This window comes from Phascolarctos cinereus, unplaced genomic scaffold, assembly GCF_003287225.1.
Source record: "Phascolarctos cinereus isolate Bilbo 61053 unplaced genomic scaffold, phaCin_HiC Scaffold_4;HRSCAF=312, whole genome shotgun sequence".
NCBI lineage: Eukaryota > Metazoa > Chordata > Mammalia > Diprotodontia > Phascolarctidae > Phascolarctos > Phascolarctos cinereus.
Window position 1 is genome coordinate 147931090 of NW_027555847.1, and position 21974 is coordinate 147953063.

At 37.8% G+C, this 21974-nt stretch overlaps 1 protein-coding gene across 1 annotated transcript in view; it reads left to right on the forward strand.

The window, feature by feature from the left end:
- The first annotated feature begins 639 nt into the window (after positions 1–639).
- Positions 640–21974, forward strand: part of PSAT1 (phosphoserine aminotransferase 1) — a 40974-nt gene continuing 19639 nt past the window's right edge. The window contains exons 1-6 of the mRNA XM_020995624.1: positions 640–825; positions 6228–6288; positions 6445–6514; positions 7489–7694; positions 8646–8818; positions 11340–11509. Of these exons, the coding sequence (XP_020851283.1) occupies positions 766–825; positions 6228–6288; positions 6445–6514; positions 7489–7694; positions 8646–8818; positions 11340–11509 (740 nt within the window). The 5' untranslated portion in view covers positions 640–765. The remainder of the gene's footprint in view (positions 826–6227; positions 6289–6444; positions 6515–7488; positions 7695–8645; positions 8819–11339; positions 11510–21974) is intronic.

Sequence of the window (21974 nt, forward strand, 5' to 3'; positions counted from 1 at the left end):
TAAACTCCAGAAGGTATCAAGCTTCTTAAAGAACGAAGAAAAGTATAGCTCCAAGGCAGGCGAAAGCCTAATGAAGTTAGTTGTGTTATTTAGCCATGGCTACAGCTCACTGCCAAAGATCCTGTAAGGGTGCTCCCTCATTAGAATGTAAGCTCCTTGGGAGAACTGTGTTTTTTGCCTTTCTTTGTATCCTCAGCTTTTAGCAAAGGGAATGACGCTTAACTAGCACTTAATAAATGCATATTTGCTGATTGACTTATTGACATAAACAAGCTATGACTCCCCCCCTTAAAACAAAACAAAACCAAGCATTACTTCACAGTCCCCACTCTCAGTCCTTGCACAGAGGAACAGTCTGGAGAGCTAAAGAAGGGAGAATGTGAACAGAACCGCCCCTAGCCATTGTCAGATATGGTGCAATATCTAGCCTGCCTTGCATAGAAAAGGGGCTGGAAGCTTGAAAGAGCGAGCAAGAGAGCGGAGGCGATGGAAGGAGGAACGATCACGCTGCCAGCTCGTGCACCCTTAGCCAATGAGACTGCGAGCTGCCTCGGGTCCCACCAATCCTCGGAGGGCTGTGGACAAAGGCGGCCAATGAAAAAGCAGGGCCGGTGGGGCCGCGAGCTGAGCGCGGGGGGGGGGGCGCGGAGAGGGCACCAGCACTAGGCAGCAGGAGGTCTAGCTGCTGGCATCCTCGCGCGGCGCGCTTTCTCTCTCTCTCTTTCCCGTGACTCTCGGGCTTGCGCTAGTGCCGCGCTCAGCATCATGGACACCCCGCGCCAGGTGGTCAACTTCGGCCCGGGACCTGCCAAGCTGCCCCGTTCCGTAAGTGCTCGGCGCTCACCTAGGTGGGCGGAAGGACAGGGGGAGGTGGCAGGAGCGTTGTGGGGGTGGGGGGGCGGCTTTGTAGCTTCCTTGGCATCTTTCTTCCTTTGCACCCGGGAGACCCTTCTCCAGGGGGGGTTCCCTGCTATCCCCCCCACCTTTTGCAGCCGTAGAGCCTTTGCCCATGGGAATTCGAAATGCACACGGGCACCAGGCTGGCACGGTCAAGGCCACTGCCAAGGTCTGGTTGGCGCCGTAGCAACTTAAGCGATGGTGCAGAACCGCCTCGCGGCCCCTTGTTTGACTCCCTGCCAGGGCCCCGTGCCCTGCCCGGGCGTGCAATCAGCGCCTGGCAGAGCTATCTGCAGCAGCCCCCTACCCCGGAACTCCCCAGCCCAGGCTGACCTAGGACAGCCTCCAGGCATCGAATGCATGTCTCTGTGAACTTGGGGAGGGCGGGGCTGAGGAGTGATGGGGGAGAGAAGGTGGGGGAAAGAAATCATAGAGGTGGAAGGGACCCGAGAGCTCCTCCAATCCAGCTCTCTTGTTACTGAGTAAGCTCCTCCTAGGGTCACCTGTTAGTAAGTGACACAGGTGAGGTTCACACCTGATTCCATCCAAGGCCCCCGCTCACCACTCTAGTCTGAGGATGGGTTGCCAGCCCCCTTTTCCTCTCTCTTTTCATCCCGGGTCAGTCAATCAGTCGGTCTTTGAGCATGTATCAAGTGCTCACCAAGTGCCAGGTGCTGTGCTAAGCGCTAATTCAGTCCCTGCCTTCTGTGAGGGGAGACCACGTGCAAACGACGTATGTTATAATTGTTGGTAATCTCAGAGGGGAGGCACGGGGCGAAGTAGTGGAGGGATTCAACCACTTTTGGCTTGAAGTGGAATTCAAGGGATCTGGAATCAGGAAGATTTCCAAAGGGAAATCCTGTCCACCCTCTCTTCTCCGTTCTCCGTAAGACTGCACAATGATGAGACAATCAAGTTTTCTCTTGGTCAAGAGGGAAGAAAAATAAAGGGAGATTAATACTTTGCTTTCCCTTTCCATCTCAAATGAACTCTATGGGCTGTTAAGAAAGTTGCTTTTAATTCTTCAGATAAAGGGCCCAAAGACAAGCTGCTGCTTTTGCTAGATTATTTTTATTTTTTCTAAATCAGATGAGATAGAAAAGAGGCCTTGGAGTTTGAAAGATTGGATTCAAGTCCCATCTCTGATAGACTGGCTGGGCAAGTCGCAATCTCTCAGTGCCCTGGGCAACTCAGAGAAACCAAAGTTGCCTTAACAGCACTGGTGAGGGTGCTTCTCTAATTAAATTGTTGAAATCACTGGTTCCCCCCTCCCCCCAAAAAATCGAAGGAAGGAAGAAAGAAAGGAAGAAAGAAAAAGCAAAAGCAACAGTCTCTGATTGGCAGTCTCTGGTGCCAAAACCAAATGAGTTCCGTATTGTCATCTGAGTAAAATGGAATTTAGCCAGGTGCTTAATCTGTTGTTGGGACAAAAATTCTTAATTGAGCTCTTGGAGGTGCAGAGTGGCCCTTGTTGCTTCCACCTACAAATGAAGTACATTCTTATTCTCAAATATTCCAGGGAATCTGTGATTTCTTAATCATTTTGGATCCAAAACTCAACTGCCACCTATCATCATATGTGAGTCTTGTCCAAGTCCATACTTTTTTTTTTCAAGGCATGAAAAATAAGACACAAAAAAGTAAGGAATAATATCATTTCGAAATTTAAATTTTAAGCTTTTTTAATTTTTTTGGTGAAAAATGCATTATCTGAGGAAAAAGCTAACTCTTGCAGTGTCATAGTTGATATTAAGCCTGCTGAGGCATTGTAACGCTCCTGTCCGGTATTTGAATAGTGGTAGTTCTTTCCATTGTTAAATTTGAGCTTGAGGCCCAGGCTATGAAGCTTCCTCTCCCATGCACCACAAGATCTAATGCTGTGACAGATAAGAACACAGCTAGAGTGTTTCCTCAGAGCATGATGTCCATCTAGTGAATGATAAACCATTCCTGGGCTGAGATAACGGACTTTATTCCTTAGTTTTTACATTACCTTTAGTTCCTCTGCCAGACTCATGTACTTATTAATTTTTATGTCAGAAGCTTTTGCAACCTTTTTATTGAGTGGGGCGTGACTTAGTGCCAGGGAGTTATTTGTGTAACAGACAATATTTTACTTGTATAATTATTAACAGAATTTTAACGTCATAAGAAAAGGGCTTAGCTATAGAAATACTCAGGCTCGTATGAGTATAGATTTAGAGCTATGGGTCACAGATTCAAGGGTCTGTGATTTAAATGGTAGGAGTAGACCTTCCACCAACATAGATTACCATCACCCCCTTAAGTTACTAGATGGTCTGAGAGTTTGCTAAATCTGAAAAATGCATTACTATGTGGTCCTAGTCTGGGCCTCAGATAATAGTTTGGGTCTGAACTGGAATACTTTCCAGCTTGGGCCTACCAGGACCTACCAGAATTTCTGTTCTATGAGCCCTTGAGAGTCCTCATCCCTCCTGATGAAGCTAGAAAAAACGCTGAATTTAATCTTTCACATACTTCAGGTCCTGAGTGGTAGAGGGGTATGTGCCTCCTTGACCTAGGTGAGTCAGAGGGATTAGTGGTCTATCTCAAGAGTTTTAGGTCATTAGGGCTAGAATGGACCTTAGACATCACGATGTCCAGCTCACTCATTTTGCAGATGAGAAAACTGAGGCCCAGAGATAAAAGTCATAAGGGTAGTTAGCAGCAGATTTGGAATTTGAACCCTGTATTCTTCTCACCATGCTATCCTGAGTAACTGCTTTTATTTGCATGGTTGAGCTCCCACAGAAGAAGCTGAATCTGTAAGGGGAGGTCTGTGTGCTTATGTTTGTTTTTTGTATTCTTTATGAAGAGAGGTCATAAGTCTCATGGCTTCTGATCGCTTTAGTGCGGTTAGTTTTGTTGTTGTCCTTGGCTGTTGGGTTTTTTTTTTTTTGGTCTAGAGCCAGGGGTAAGGAACCTTTGGCTTCAAGTCCACATGTGGCCCTCTAGGTCCTCAAGTGCAGCCCCTTCGACTGAATCCAAGCTTCACAGAACAAATCCCCTTAAAACTTGGACTCAGTCAAAAGGCAGCACCCTAGGACCTAGAAGGCCACATGTGGCCTCAAGGCCACAGTTTCCCCAGCCCTGGAGACCTATGATCTTACCTGTGTGGGGAACTCTTGGTTTGGAAACTCCTTTCTCCAATGTAGATGAAGTTAAGTGACTTGCCCAAGGTCGTGAAGGTAGTATATATGAGAGGCAGGATCCACACCTAAAAGTCTTGATGCTACCCATTTTTCCATCCTGTCTCCCCTCATACTGTATTTATATCCTAAAAATATACCAGGCTTACTTTGATAATTATTTTTAATTTGTCTCTTGTAAGCAACATCAAAGATGCAAAATAAAGTAGATTACTGGAGCATTTACTCTTAGATCATTCATGAGCTTGTGGCGTGATGGATTCAGAACTAGAAGGGACCTCAGTTAAGTTCCCTTAATTTACATATTAGGAACTTACCCAAGACTACACAGGTTGCAAATGTCTGAGCTGAGATTTGAACCCAGATCTTCCGACTCCAGTGTCAGTGTTCTTTCCGGTATATCAGCATTCTAAGGACAGAGCTAGAAATTGTCTAATCCTCTCGTTTTACAAATGAATAAACTTGAGGTTTCAGTGAGGGGGCATAACTCACTCAAGGCCACTCAGCTAGCAAGCCTCAAAGCTGTGACTTGCACCCAGGTCCCTTGACTTTCTTAATGGTACAGATGTAGAAACCACATCCCACTTGATTGGATGATGAGTTTTAGTTTTGCTCTGGGAGAATTGTGAATTACTTTTACATTTTAGAATGGAAGTCTTTAACTAGTATATCCCAGTGAATAAAGCATGGATTGTTTTTTTTTCCTCAAGTGCTCCCATCTGTAATTTAATAAACATCTATAGGAGTTTTTAAAAAGTATTGACTTGGCAGTTTGTTTAAAAGAACAAAACAACAAAACCATAGTTAATATCTAAGTGAATTAATGCCTTAGGAGAACTATTGCATCAATGTCATCTTAGAATTAAAATTTAAACTTTTGGGTGAATTGCATAAGCAGAAACAGAGCTGGTCAGTAGAGAAAGTATCTCCTCCTTTGGCCTGTGGCGGGAATGCCCCCATGATAGTTTAATTAGATCAGCACTTCCTACGACCAGCCCATGCCTTTGTTCCTTGTATCATCAACTGTGTTATGTAGCAAATGAACCCTGGTGAACTCCAAAGTACAGGAGGCAGATACTGCATGTAAGCAATTAGCAAAGTTTTTTTTTTTTTTTTTTGCTGTAGAGTGGAGTTTTTTGCTCCAAGTTTACCTGCCTGTCAGTATTTTTTGGAGTGTAGTTCTATTATGTAATTTCCCCTGAAAAGTACCCCCCATCCCCCATATCATGTATAAAATCAAGTCTTATTTTTTTACATCTTTAAATTTCTCTCAGTTTAACAGAAATTGTTCAGTGGCTTTGGGAAAGTTTTAAAAGATGATCCCCAGGGTTCTTTCTAAATCCTATAAATTGAAGGGAAAATCAAAGAAAGGGTGAGCTTCTGGACATTAGGATCAGCTTGATCAGAATCCAAGGATATTCTGGAGCCAACTCAGGCTAGAATTGATTGTTAAATTTTCAGTATGAGCACTTATAACTCATTGTTATTGTTCAGTCATTTTTCAGTTGTGTCTGACTCTTTGTGACCCCATTTGGAAGGTTTTCTTGGCCAAGATACTAGAGTGGTTTGCCATTTCCTTCTCCAGCTCATTTTACAGATGAGGAAACTGAGACAAACAGTTACGTGACTTGCCCAAGATTACACAGACAGTAAGTGTCTGAGGCCAAATTTGAACTCGGGAAGATGAGTCTTCCTGACTCCAGGCCTGGCACTCTATCCACTGCATGAATATGCACTGTGTAGGTGCCCAGTTACAATGCAGAAATCAGCAAATGCTATAGATAAGGGCTTGATATATTGTTTTGTTGATTGTACAGACTTAAAGTGATGGAGAAAATGTTAATGAAGGTTAAATTTTTAAATGAACTTTTTTTGGAGAGCTGATTGTTAAACATTTGCCAGCATACCTTGTTTTATGCCTTACCTTTCTATACCCATTTATTCCTTGATTAAAAATACCCATCTCGGGCATTCCCTTTCCTCCCTACCACATATTTATTTAGACATAATGCCTTGTGACCTATATTCTTCATTATCTGAACCAGATTTGTTAATATTTTGTGTGTCTGCTTCTACTTGTGGGTCTTTGGGTCTATGTTACCTGATTTAGAGATGGGTAATACAAATGCTATTATGAAGTAATTTTCTTTTTTCCTACAGGTATTGCTAGAAGCACAGAAGGAGTTGTTAGACTACAAAGGACTTGGAATCAGTGTTCTTGGTAAGATTCCTGTATTTTGGGAGACTTTCAGGTGTGAAACTTGGATCTAACTAGAAACAATCTAGTTTTTCCATACTTAAAGATGTATTGTAGCTAGAATCTTTCATTTGTGTGTTGTTTATCAAAGTTTCTTCTACTTTTTCCTGCTTCCCACAGAAATGAGCCATAGATCATCTGATTTTGCTAAAATTGTAAACACAACAGAGAATCTGGTACGGGAATTGCTGTAAGTTTTATTTTTAAAACACTGAATTATGTTAATATTGTTTATTTAATACTCTACATGTACTGTGTGATTTATTTTCCCTGTGCTTCAGCCTTGTGAGGTTTTTGGGGGTAGTTTTAATTTCTTATTTCTTTTTATGAATCACGGGAGTTGGAACTGTTTGCATTGGAGACAGCTGAGGTTGAACAGTATTTTGTTTATTTTCAGATAGGGACCTACATTTTCATAAATTAATAGAATAATTACCTAATAATACCTTTTAATACTTAATTAACTTTTTAAAAATCTCAAGTCATATTTGAAAATAATTTGATTTAAAACTGATTTTATAGTGAAAAAGAATCATTCACAGCTTAATCACTCATAAAGTGCTCGTCTGCCACTGTTTTTGGTGTTCTGAAGATTTCTGGTGCCATCGAGAGTTTTTTGTTCTTTATGAGAATGTTTGAAGAGAGATAGTAATATGTATACATACAGTCATTGATTTTCTGGTATATTGTTAACCTACCAAGGTAAAAAGGAATGTTGTAGTATTTTATGTAGTATATTGAAATCCCTGTGTTTCTCTGGTGAATAGAGGATGTTAAGATAAGAGAGATTTTCTTGGTGTGTATGTACAAGGGACACCTGATGAGATCCAGAGTATAACCAAACTGATCATATAAGAAGGTGGATTTTACAATCCAGGTTTTATTCTATTTAGTATGATAGAGTTAGAGTTATAAAGCAGGATGGGACTTTAGAAATCCTCTGTCTTAGCTCCCTCCTTTAACGGAGGAGGAAACAGAGGGGAAAGGACTCAGTGTCCCACAGCTGTTTAAAGTCATGGAAAATTAGTAGAGCTCATCTCTCTAAAGCTGGCTCAGTGTCCTTTTTATTCCATGCATCACACATAAATACTCTATGATTGAGTCAGTATGAATTGCCTAGCCCCATGTTGCTTTGTGTTAAATGTTACTTCTGCTTTGATACAGAAATATTCCTGACAACTACAAGGTGATTTTTGTGCAAGGAGGTGGAACTGGGCAGTTTAGTGCTGTCCCCTTAAACTTGATTGGACTCAAAGAAGGAAGGTGTGCTGATTATATAGTGACCGGAGCTTGGTCTGCAAAGGCAGCAGAAGAGGCCAAAAAGTTTGCTACTGTTAAAATCATTCATCCCAAACTTGAGAGTTATACAAGTAAGTGATTGGGGTTGAGTTCACTGCAGAAAAGTACAGAAAAACTCTGCATTACAAGTTGCTTCTGGCCAGTGGCTTTTTCATATTTTAGGACAACCCAGAGATTTTTAATTCCTTCTTATTTTCAGTTACATTTTCATTAAATTCTGATTGGGCAGTGAGCCTTTTTAAAACTTCCTAAATATAGTTGAAGGACAGCATCTGCTTATTGAGAATTATTCTGTCATGTGAAGGATGGGTGCAAAGTATTCTTTAGGATGGTGATTATTATTATTTAGGATGGAAATTATTCCAAAATAGCAATATAGTATAATTTGTATATGAAATGTTTTGTAATGAAGTTGACTACATAAACATAAGTGATTTCCATGAAGAAAAATGGAGGAACTAGCTGTCTTAAGAAACCAATGTGCCTGCATAGGAAGCTCATTATCCAGCTCAGATTTTAAAAATAAATACATGGAAAATGGTGACTAGGATGAGGGCAAAAGATTGGAACAGTTTTATAGGAATGATAGGAATGGTAAAGCCTAAAATGAGTTGAAGCTTCCTATGAATACGAGTCAGACCAGTTTTGCCCTTTGTATGTACCTGTTTATTTACATATTAGCTTTTCCATTAGAATATAAGCTCCTTGTGGGGCAGGGACTGCTTTTGCTTTTCTTTGTATCTCTTTTGTGAATTTGCCTTTTTACCACATGATAAGTGAAGTCTACTTTGGAAAGAGTATTAGCTCAGTGTCGGGCCTATAGGAAGCACCTAATAAATGCTTATTGGCTGACTTAGTTATGACTCCCCTCCAATGTTGTGGGAGGTAGATTGGCATTATTACACTTATTGTGCTGAGGGATTTTTGGGTTTGCTGTCCACCACAAAGGAAAAAAAAAATCATGAACCAGTAAAGAAAAATGAGACCCTATCTTGAATCTTTATTTATTTTTTAAATGTTAGAGATTCCTGATCCAAGCACATGGAATCTCAACCCGGATGCATCTTATGTGTATTACTGTGCAAATGAGACTGTTCATGGTGTGGAGTTTGATTTTGTACCTGATGTCAAAGGAGCAGTCCTCGTCTGCGACATGTCCTCCAACTTTTTATCTAAACCAGTGGATGTTTCTAAGGTACAGTACAATAAATTACCATTTTGGGGAAGCCCAGTGTTTGAATTATTTTCCCTTCTTTTCTTTTTTTCCCCTTCTTTCTTTCCTTCCTTCTTTTTTTCTTTCTCTTTCTTTCTCTTCCTTTCTCTCTTTTCTTCTCTTTTCTCCTTCCCTCCCTCATTCCTCTCCTCTCTCTCTCTCTTTCTCTTTCTCCTTCCTTCTGTCCTTCCTTCCTTCTTTCCTTCCTTCCCAGTCTGGAAGTTCAGAGGCTACTCACTTACTCATGACCAATCCAGTACTGATTGGCGCATGAGCTTCGACCGTCTCTGTTTCTGACTTGGGCCATTTGTCCCTTTGTTAAGCATCTTGTTTCCGTGGAGCCAATGTTCTTTCTAGTTTTCTGAAGGGATACAAAACATGCTATCTTAGGCATGTATTTCTTGGGCAGGAGGAGAGAGTGCAAGGAGAATATTACAACATTATCAAAAGGGATAAGGCCTCTTTATGGCACTTTGACAAGAAGGTGTGAACTTGCCCCACGGGTAATTCTACTTATCTTGTGCTTTTGCATGCCTACATGTTGTAAAATTAAAAAAAATTATACTATACCCTGTGTTTTGGCACATAACCTGCCAGAAACAATTTTATTTAATTTAATGCTGTTTTATAATTTTCTAGCCTTAAGATGTTCCAGACTAGCATAGTTCCCTCATGCCCTTAGATGTGTCTAACCTGAGATGATTTTAGGTGATATTTATAGGAATATTGAAGGAGTGAAGATTATAATGTTAAAATACAGTTTTAGGTTAGCCTTCCAGAATTTTGATCATTCAATTCTTACTTTGTGGACCTCTTCTAAGGATTGAAAAGGTTTTTCTCTGTCACCCATTCTTAACCCAGAAAGCAAAAGGGGATGCTACCCTTAGATGGTGAGTAACTTCAGATGTCATAACTTCCAGGGGATGAGGAGACAATGAATGACCTTAACTAGGTAAGAGGTAAGGATGCTTTTCATCCATATTCCATTTCCCTGTGACCTTTTCTTCTCCCTACTTTTTTGTGGGGTAGAGTCTAGAAAGAGTTTTAGGGTGGAGAAAATATTATTTCTTAATTTTTTTTAGTTGAACTAAAAATATTTTTTTTGTTGTTTTTAAAGTGCTTTGATAGCATTCAGAATAGGGCCACTCTTGGATATTGCATTAGCCAAAGCGTGACTGAAAGCAGTGGATGTGGTGAGGAATTGGGGTAGATGCTTAGAAGAAGGCTTATATTCCATTTATACCAGGTATATGCATAGCTTGTGCTTTCATGGAAAAGAAGGAAAATCAGGGTTTTTTTGTTTTTTTTTTTGTTGTTGGAAGAGCGTCTCACCTGGGAATATAGTATCACTCATTGCAGGTGTAGTCTTTTACACTGGGCCTGGCTTTGACACAAAATAAGATTTCATCTTTACTTATCTCAGGTTTCCACTTGATGTGAAGCCAAGGTGATATGCTACACATGTGAAGGTGGCCCTAAGTGAAAGGAGGATAAAACTGGCCTGGCCTCTTCTGAACACAGTCGCATGAACCCTATAGCACTTTCTTTGGTTTACCAGGAGCAGTAGATGTCAAGACCATTTTATTGCTTTGAGGCAGAGTAGATAAAGAGCAGGAATATATAATATATATGGAATATGTTAATATAATTGCCCCATGTTAAAGTCTTTATCTGATTGAATTCAATGAATGCTTATTAAGTGCCTGTCATGGGTATCTGGTAAAAAAAAAAATACCAGTATGTTGTTTCCTCCCAGGAACACACAATTGGATGAAGGGAAAATATACATCCAATTAAATGTAATAGCTGATAAAATATGGTAAATAAAGCAAAAGAAAAATCTAAATATAAACAAAGTGCTGATAAAAAACCATCAGAGGCAAAGTGGCATTTTGGAGGAATATTAGATGTTGAATCAGAGGACCTGGGTTCAAACCCTGCCTTTGACATTACCTTTGTGACCTTGGTCAAGTTAATTTAGTCTCTCTGTGTCTGTTTTCTCATCTGTAAAATATGACAGTATTTGACATCTCTTCAGATCTTTGATCCATGGTCTGACTCTAGAATGAAAAAATATATAATTTATATATATTTGTAAATATGTATTTATAAGTAATCTTAATTCACTTGTATGGTCATTTATTATCTGTTGAAAACAAAGTGTATAGGCCTCTGAAATTTGCTATACATTTATCTTCTGATAATTGGTTTGTTGTCATATATAGAAGTAGTTTGGAAACAAATACATATCAGTGACAAGGAAGTTCAGAAGGTTATGTGACTTTAAGAATCATAATTAAACAGGTAGAGGCCTAGTGAACAGAGTGGCTTAGTGAAAGAGTACCAGACCTGCAACCAGAAGGCCTAGATTTAAATCCTGCTTCAGAAACTTCCTCACTGTGTGACTTCCTCAGGGTCATAGGTTCCCATCTGTAAAGTGATGAGTTGGATTTGATGATCTTTGGGACTCCACCTCTTAAAACAGCCTTTTTTCTTTTTGAAGTTTGGTGTGATTTTTGCTGGTGCCCAGAAGAATGTTGGCACTGCTGGGGTCACCGTGGTGATAGTGCGGGAGGACTTACTGGGATTTGTGCTGAAAGAATGCCCATCTGTGTTAGACTACAAAGTCCAAGCTGGGAACAACTCCTTATATAATACTCCTCCATGCTTCAGGTAACTATTTTGACTTTATATTTAAGAAAGGGGGCTTTGGAGACTATATTTTAAAAAAACAAACATGGAAATGCCTTTTTTAAAGGAGGGAAATATTTCTGTTGACTAATGACCTAATAGTCCCATAGCCTTTTATTAATGACTCTTCCCTTGGTCGTCCCTTCTTTTCCCTTTCTTGGCCCTCCTGTTGATTCTTCATTTGGTATTGCCCAGCATTCACTGTTAAACTACAAGCTGTCCAGGGCCTCACTGCTGTGACTTGCATTTAAAATAACCTTTTTGTGCCTTTCCCTTTTTAAAAACAATATATATATTTATAGAATAAAACAAGCATTCCTATAATATCATAAAATATTTACAGTGAAACTGCAAATCTACTATGCACAACATGCTCTTCCTTTCAAATAATACAACAGAATTATCATGTAAATTTCTTTTTTTTCTCTCATTTTTTCTGCCTCACCCCTACTCCATTTAACCATTTCATTTTTGTGAAAGACTTGAAAAGTCTGAGCCTCCTACTCCTTCCTTCTCTTCCCCCCACCCTGAGCCTGAAAGCTGGCAGCTCTGTGGAGTAAAACCGTTGGCTTCAGAATACAATTTTACTTTTTTAGCTAAATCTGCAGGGGACTCTTCATCTAAGTGTCAAACTAGCTGAATGAGAGCTCACACAGTGGCACTGTTCAGTAGCAGTTTTTCAACTTTTCAACTCTGTGCTCAAGGGTTTCTCCTTATGGAAATCTCCCGACACTCAGGATTTATTAACTGCCTGCAAGTCTCCAGAAAACCTGGTAGGAGAGAGGAAAAGAAAGATTTAGAGCCTTAGTGTGTGGATAACTGGATTTATCCTTTCATTCTGGGACATTTTCACTTATTAATAAAATGGATAAAAGCAATGTTGCCTCTCAGAGAAATGAGGAAGCAGTGAGAAGAAAGCTCTTCAGGGCGGATTTCTTCTGTCTTAAAGGATTCAGTTGTGGACATTGCATAATCAGTCAGTAAACACCTACTGTGTTCTAGGCTCTGCATTAGTTGCTGGTGATATAAATACAATGACTTTGTATCCCTACTTATAACGGGCTTTCATTTTAATAAAGGGTATAGCAACTGTATATGTAAATATATGTAGAATGAATATAAAGAGAATAAATGGAAAATAGTTAAATACAAAGTAGTTCGGAAGAAAGGTCACTCAGGAAAAGTTTTAGCCAGAGAATGGCTAAAAGCAGTGAATAGAATCTCCCTCTATACTTAAGTAGGGACATATAGCTTGGCAGGAAGTGGAAGGAGGGTGGTGCCTTCTTTGGGAGGATCACCTCTACTTGATGGGATTTTTCTTTTCAAAACAAATGACCATATAGAGTGGCAAAGGATAGGCAGATAGATAGAAAAAAGGGAAGATTCTATAAAATCTCTTAGCAGTAGGAATTTTGATTTTATGGAACCAGTGACTGTTTTGTTCCAAAACTTCCCAGCATGAACCCATTTTTATAAAATAAATTCCCAATTAACCCATCCTTCTTCCTCCTTCACAGTGAGTCATCTTTTATAGCAAAGAATAAAAAAGAAAAACTTTTCTGCAACACATTGAAAAAGTTTGATATTTTATGTAGTATTCCACACCTATCTCCCTTTTCTCCTAAGAAAGCAAGAAGGTGCCTTCATATAGATAAGCCTGTCTATAGATGACTAAGCCTAGGCACCAAACATAAATACAGATACAGATGTGGACACACACACCTATTTGGTGGCCAGGATTAGTCATTATAATTTCACCGCATTCAGTTTTGATTGTTATTTCCATTGTTGTAGTCATTGTGTCTATTTGTTTTTGAGTCTGTATTGTCCCTGATTTGGCTTACTTCATCATGTAGCAGTTAGTGCAAGTCTTCCCATGCTTCTTTATATTCATCATTTCCATCATTTCTGGTGGTTAATGTAATATAAATGTATTTTAGAGAGTACATATTATATGTACATGTATCTCTATATCCACACTATTTCACTCTGTTCATCTACCCCATCTTTTTTAGCCATTCATCAATGGATGGATATCTGTTTTGTTTCTACTTCTACTTCAAGATGCCCGGTGTAGTCACTGTTGGAGGAGTTTAATGACTGCTAGTCCACTAGCCTACCCAGTGTTTTACAACAGTCTCCTACACATGATTGTGTAGTCTCTTTTTAAACTCTGGTAATAGGGAAGGCATTAGACGGCTTTTTCTTATATTAAACTTAACTCTGTCACCCTGTAACTTCTTGCCCATTCGTACTAGTTTAGCCTTCTTTGAGCTTTATAGAATGTTTAATTCTTCTTTGATATAATAGCCCTTGAGATAGTCAAAGACAACTGTCATGGCCCCCTAAATTTCCTTTTATCTCAGTCTCAAATCTTTGGTCTCTACTCTTACTTCTTATGGAATGGTTCTTATATCCTGGTTGCTCCATTCTGGCTGAATTCCAGTCATTTTGGTTTCCCGAAATAGATACACTACTCCATATGTCATCTTGCTAACACAAAATATAGTAGGGCTTTTTCCACTTTTCTGGACATTCTACTTCTGTTAAAGAAAACTCAAGATCATATCAGCATTTTTGGCAGCTGCAACATCTTGTAGAGTCATTGAGCCTACAGCCAAATAAAACTCTTTTAAGTATTTTCAGTGTGAACTGCTCTTAAGCCAGGAATTCCCTATTCTTTGCTTGTGCATTGTACTTATTCAACTTAAGTAGCAGACTTCATATTTATTTATATTAAATTTCATCTTGTTATGTTTATCCTAGTCTACCAATATTTAGGGGACATGATTCTGCCCTAAAGTATATTGATTATCCCCCATAATTATATGATATCAGCAAATTTGATAAGTCAACCTTCTGTATTTTTTTTTTGTCCCAGTCATGGGTAATAAAGTGTTGAACCTGACAAGGAAACTTTCTTACATGTGTCATTGGCATTCAGATTATCTACATCTATATCTGTATCTATATCTATACCTGTCTGTATTGCATGCTTCTGATGGACAGGCCCATTGAAATCCCATTGATAAGGGAAATTAGATTAGTTTGCAATGAGTTGTTCTGATTGAACCCATATTGGCTCATAGCTAGCATTACTTACTTTTTAAGTGGCCACATAACATTTTACTAATCTGTCTGTCCAGAATCTACCGTTTCCTGAAAAGTAGGATATTAGACATAGACAACTCTTTTGATACCTTTCTTATTCTCCACAGTCTTTGAAGATTATGGGCTTAGCAGTAACACTTGCAAAATCTTTCATGATAATGTCTGGGGTAGTATTCATTTGGGCCTAGAGATATGTACTACTTTAAAGCAACTGTCGCACAGGATTTAGACCCAGAAGGAAATTTAGAAGTTATTTAATCCAGGAACTTTTAACCTTTTTTGTACTCTTTGGCAGTTTGGTGATGAAGCCTATGGACCCCTTCTCAAACTAATGTTTTTAAATACATAAAATACTAAAAAAAACCAATTATATTGAAGTACATTTATCACTGTATTAAAAAACAAAAAACAAATTCATGGCCTCCAGATTAAGAATCCCTGATATAGCCTAATCTCTTTATTTTACTAATAGGGAAACAGACACAGAAAGGGGAGTGACTTGATGATGGCCCCATAGGAATTAAGCAGAGCTGCTACTGTCACCTAATCTATTTTGAGATTTCAGTTTTCCCTTAATCATGTTTGTTATGCCCTTTTTAGTCTTAAGATCATTTTGCTTTGTAGAGAAGATAAAGAGAAAATAGTAAAGATAGTGTGTATCCTCTCATCTAATATTATTCTCTTTTTACCAAACAGTGTATCTCATTACTCTTCTTACTAAGAAAACTTTTTTTTTTGTTATCCTAATCTCCTTTTTCTGTGGTCTCAGCTTAATATTGTGCTTTTTGAGATTCTTAAAGTTTTTGCCACCAAGTACTGCTCATCCTTGCTTGTGGGCCTCTCTCATCTTTTTGTACGTGTCCTTTAAAAGTTTGAACCCATTGGATTTTTAAGCAGCTAGGTTGATTTTCTTTTTGTTATTTTCTCGTTAGGTTAATTAATTGGTGATTGTATTGTCAGAATTTCATTTCTGAGAGTCTTATCATCCGTCCCTTTTAAGCCCTCATTTCCTTAAGACATGCCTTTTTTAAAAAAAATTCTTAGCTTGGTAGCCATCAACAAAAAACAAAATTTCACCTAAAATAAAACATGACCATCTGTAAAAACAACTGTTTACAAATTTCAAAAAATGTATATCAACTTTAATGAAACAGTAATAATAAAAATGTCATTTCCTCCTGCCGCCCCCCCCCTTTTAAAATCTTTTTCTTCTCTGTATCGTTTTCAGGTTTTGTTGCTTTTGTTATTTTATGTAGCTCTGGCCCAGGCTAATTTTTCTAATTCTGTTTTTAAAATTTTATTCTGACAAGCCCCACCATCCTTCCCAAAATCTGAATATTTCCATTTACATCTACTTTTATTCCCTATCACTTTATCTAAAAATCTTTCTTCATATGTATTTCCTCATTCATAATTGTCATTTTTAGGGTGCAGCAACTTTCCATTCTATTCATAGGGTCATAGATAACTTACTCAGGCATTCCCCAAAGTGTAATTTTCTAGGGTTTTTTTTTTGTTTTTTGCAATTAAAAAAAAGTTTTGTGATATTTTTGTATTAATATATCTCAAATTCCTTCCCCCTCATTTTAAATAACATTCTAGTTATAGGATCCCTAAATGAAAGGTTGTAATTGGTTTTAGAACACTTATTACCTGTTGTTATATGACTTTCCCCAAAGGTAGCACCATTTTTTTCATGTCGTAAACTTTTTGAACTCCAGAGTCTGATATTATGTTTACATCTGATATTATAAACTCCTTGGAGATCACAGATGAGATAGTCACTTTTTCCTGGGGTTCCTGGAAGATCCTTTCACATCACTGACCAGTTTCTCCTGGTTAGTCACAATTAAATACGTAGGGGCAGTTCTTTCATATCCATTTCCTCCACCTTCAAAGAGATTTAAACTCTTTGGTGTATTTTCCAAGAGCAAACTCCTGTAGGAAATCACTTCTGACTAGATTAATTTTTATTTTGTTTTTATATTTTATATACATATATATATATACACACATATATATATATATATATATACGTATATATACATATATATACGTATATATATACATATATATACGTATATATATACGTATATATATACATATATATATACACACATATATATATACGTATATATATATACATATATATACGTATATATATACATATATATACATATATATGTATATATATTGTATATATATACACACACCACACACACACACACACACATATATATGTTCATTAATTTTTTACTTTTGATGGAACAGAGTAAGGACCTTCTTCTACAAATGCAGATGGATGACTGATCAGAAGTTTAGGTGGTCTCAGAGAGTTGCCTGGAATCACTGAACTACTATGTGCCAAAGGAAGGACTTGGGCATAGGTCTTCCTAACTAGAAGGCTAATTCTCTATCCACTAAGCCAGGCTGACTTTCTAAATTCAATTTTTAAAAATGATTTTTTTTTTCTTGGTTGAGTTTACTATCCAGTCAGCATTTCTGGAAGATTTCTCCAGTGTTTCTATGATATAAAACAATTGGGATAAATACAATATAACCTTTAAACATTTGGCGTTTTGAATGTTTTAGGTTTTTTCTTTTATTTGAATAACTAATATCATGTAAACCCCTTTGAATTTTGCTTCTATCTTTATTGAAAATGTTTCTAAAATTTGTGAGTATACTTTCTCGTCTTAGAGAATATAATTTAGTAAGCATAATTAGATATTTGCCAAGTGGAACTACCAAATTCAATGAGCATTTGAACTGGGGGCTGTTTTTTATCATTAATGATAACCTTCTCATGTTAGAGTTTGTATTGAATGTATACCAATTTCTTAGGATATTCTGTGAGAGTTATTTTTTACTTGTTTTTCCCTTCTAGAAGTAGAATATAGGAAAATTATATTCTGGTTAATTGGATTTTCTGCTATAATGCACCTGAAATGTCTAGAAGGGTATCTAAAATTTTTTAATTATTCACATTTAGAAAATTAAGTTATTCACATTTAGAAAGCAAATAAATGAATAGCCAAGGCTTAATGGGGAAATGAGAAAGGGGTGCATAACTAAGTATTATTCCCTAATCATTTTGAGATGAGTTGTCATTATAAACCTGGAAAAATTAGAGGACATTCTATATCATCACATGAAGCAATGTAGCCCTTGAAAATCCACTATTTTGAAAAGATATTAATGTCTTTGGTTACTTTTTTGGTAATCAAAACAATGTCAAGAGGCTTTGAAAACATATATTCATGTTGCATTGGTTAAATGGCCTTCAAATAGTTGATTGGTAGCCATGGAGAATGAATGGGCTTTCATGCCACATGTCTGGGCTCTGGATTAGTATAAAGGGCCTTAATTTTGATATTATTTAACCCATTAGTGCTTAGTTCTAGGCAGAGACTCAGCTCTAACTTAAATCCACATACCCAAAGAAAACTTAGGTTTCCCAAGAAATGAGGTGAAGGGTATAAGGTTGTTTTACTTGGGACACTGGTGAATAGAGTTGAAATTTTTCAAAATTTCCATTCCAAATTCATAACATAATTACTCTGCAAAGAATTATCTCAGATGAGGATTGGACCCAGATAGAATTTACCTGCTGAGACAAATCCAAAGATTATATGAACAAGATCATGCAACACTTTTCGTATTAAGACAGATCTAAACAATTGGAGAAATATTAATTGTTCATGGGTAGGCCGAGCCAATATAATAAAAATAACAATTCTCTGTAAGTTAATTTACTTATTCAATATCATACCAATCAAACTACCAAAGAATTATCTTATAGAGCAAGATTATATACAGGTATATATATATGTAGATAGATAATATGTCTATATATATATACATATACATATATATATATACATATATATAGAGAGAGAGTACATATACTATATATATATATATATATATAGTAGCAAAATTAATCTGGAAGAACAAAAGGTCAAGAATATCAAAGGAGTGAATGAAAAAAATGTGAAGGAGGGTGGCTTAGCTGTACCAGAACTCAAACTATATTTTAAACAATCTGGTATTGGCTAAGAAATAGAGTGGTGGATGAGTGGAATAGATTAGATACACAGTAGTAAATGACCACAGTAGAACTACTATCTCTCCCTTCTCTAAGTGCATTCCTCTTTCTTACCCCTTACCTGTTTTTTTTTTTTTTAGAGATCATCCTCTCATTTTCAGCTCATACCCGTGTCTTCTCTGTACATACACTCCTTTTAAATGCTCTGATAATGAGAACATTGTTAGGAGTTACAAATAGCATCTTCCCAGTAGGAATGCAGACAGTTTAACCTAATTGAATTCTTTATGATTTCTTTTTCCTGTTTTCCTTTTTATTCTTCTCTTGAGTCTTGTGTTTGAAAGTCAGATTTTCTGTTTGGCTCTGGTCTTTTCATCAAGATTTCTTGAAAGTCCTCTATTTCATTGAATATCCATTTTTTCCCCCTGAAGGATTATACTCAGTTTTGCTGGGTGGGTGATTCTTGGTTGTAATCCAAGCCCCACTGCCCTCTGGAGTATAATATCCTAAGCCGTCTGATCCTTTAATGTAGAAGCTGCTAAATCTTGTGTTATCCTGACTATGGCCCCATGGTATTTGAATGTTTCTTTCTGACTGCTTACAATATTTTCTCTTTGAGCTCTGGAATTTGGCAGTGACATACCTGGGAGTTTTCATTTTGAGATCTCTTTCAGAAGGAGATCAGTGGATTCTTTCAATTTCTATTTTACCCACTTGCCCTTGATAATTTCTTGAAAGATGATGTCTACCCCCCCCCTTTTTTTGATCATGGCTTTCAAGTAGTTCAATAATTCTTAAATTAACTCCTCTGAATTTATTTTCCAGATCAGTTGTTTTTTCCAATGAGATATTTCCAATTTTCTTCTATTTTTTCATTCTTTTGATTTTGTTTTATCGCTTCTTGATGTCTCATAGAGTCATTAGCTTCTACTTGCCCAATTCTGATTTTTAAAGAATTATTTTCTTCATTGAGCTTTTGTACTTCCTTTTCCATTTGGCTAGTTCTACTTTTTAAGGAGTTCTCTTCATTGGATTTTTGTGCCTCTTTTATCATTTGCCTATTCTGTTTTTTAAGGTATTATTTTCTTCAGTATTTTTTTGTGTCTCCTTTACCAAGTTGTTGGCTCTTTTTCTGTAATTTTCTTGCATCCTCTCATTTCTCATACCATCTTTTCTTCCACCTCTCTTATTTGAGTTTTAAAATCCTTTTTGAGCTCTTCCAGGAATTCTTTTTGGGCCTGAGACCAATTCATGTTCTTTTTTGAGGCTTTGGATATGGCAATTTTGACTTTGTCATCTTCTTCTGAATTTGTGTTTTGATCTTCCCTGTGTCCATGGTGACTTTCTGTAGTTAGGATTTTTTTGTTTGTTTGTTTGCTCATTTTCCAGCCTGTTTTTTTTTTTTTACTTTTAGCTTTATATTAAAGTTGGTCTCTGCTTCCAGAGTGGAGGGGATACTGTCTGTCCTAAGCTTCAGGATTTTTATGAAGTTGTTTTCAGAGCTAGTTCTGGGGATCTATAAGCTTTCAGTTCTTCCAAGGAGAGGTGTGTTTACTACTCTTCTGGCGTCTGCTTTGGTCTGTGAGTGAGCACAAGCACACTTTTCTGCCCTGGAGCTGTGACCAGAGTCCTAGCCCCACTATGGCCACAAGCTCTGGTGTACTAGTGCTCGTCTTCACCATGGGACTGTCACCCAGGGTGAAACGTGTAGATCAGATTATGGATCATGCAACAGCGTCCTGCATCCAGTGCCAGCAAAGAGATTCCTGTAATTTCCTCCTGACCCCCTTACTGTCTGTGGGCTAAAAGTAGCTGCTTTGGCAGCTGATTCATGCACCCCCCAAGGCTTGTTGATGGTTTGCTGTGGACTGTGCTGGACTGTACTCCACTGTCACCCCACCCCTGTGTGACAGACCTTTCCTGCTGACCTTCTAAATTGTCTGGGGCTAGAAAATTGTTTCGCTCCATTCTTCTGTGGGTTCTAACACTCCAGAATTTGTTTTGAGGCATTATTTAAAGTTTTTTGGAGGGGAATTTGAGAAAGCTCGGGCGAGTCCCTTCCTTTTTTCTACCATCTTGGCTCTACCCCCCCACCCCAAGCACCTCCAGCAAGGTAACTTTTGTGTCATCTTAACCAAAATGGGAAGGAGGCCATTTCAGGGAAAGAACATTAAATAAAATTCTATTCAGAGATATCTTGTGATATCTCCTAGAGATTTCTATGTAATAGCATAGATTATGTCGGGGCACAAATCCTAAGGTGGAACAGAGGAAAGGAAGTGTTAGTTTCAAAGGTACCCTATAACCATACTTCCTAGGAATGTGCTGAACACAGTCATTCTCAGCTGTTACTGGAAGGGCTGTGTAACCAAATCACAAAGTTCTAAATTCATTTGGTTGGATAAGCTGCTGAGTTAATATAATCAGTCATCAAAGCACTCATAAAGAAATTCCCAGAGCTTGTAGGATTACTTTGTGAAGAACATACAAGGTAGTGGAATGACACTAAATATTGTATATATGTACAAATATTGTTAATTATTATTCATGTACAGTGTATGGAAAAGTGATACTTTTAGTTAGTATTGTGATTTTAAAATAACGTAAAAAGCAAATTCTACTTTGAATAGTATGAGGATGAAGAAGTCAAAGGAAGGGCCCCAAGGCATTTCCAGGCCTACATGCTAACCTTGTTAAAGATGAAATTGAAGCAGTTTAGGACAGTTGATTTGCAAATGGGGTTTTAAGGTTGATAACATAATATGTGTAAAAAGAAAATAATGAACCTTGAAGTTAATAATAATTATCCCTTAAGCTTTTTATAACACTTACCTCATTAGATTTTCACAATAGTCCTGTGACATAAGTCAGGACAACATTATTACTCCTGGCTTTACTGATTAGGAAACCTGGGCATTAAATGATTTGAGTAAGGTTCAGTAGCTGTCAAGTTGTGAAGCTGGCACTCAAACCCAGGCTTTCTACTCTATATCCCAGGTTCTTTCCACTTAATTAAGCTAAGAGGGCCTCTAAGTTGCTGAAATGCTATTAGGGAGATTTGGGGTCAGATTGTAAGACAGTTTAGACATTTTTAGACTATATGTTATAAGGCTTTTGTCCTCTCTTGATCCTAAATCATGACAACGTAGATGGTCCTAAGATGTTTATGTAGCCCTGAAACATTTAAAAGGTCTTTTATGAGACTCCCAGGAACTAGGAGAGCAACAGGAATAGGGTCGCGGAGACTAGAGGATCTTGTCTTTATTATATTGTAATCTTCTGGTTCTC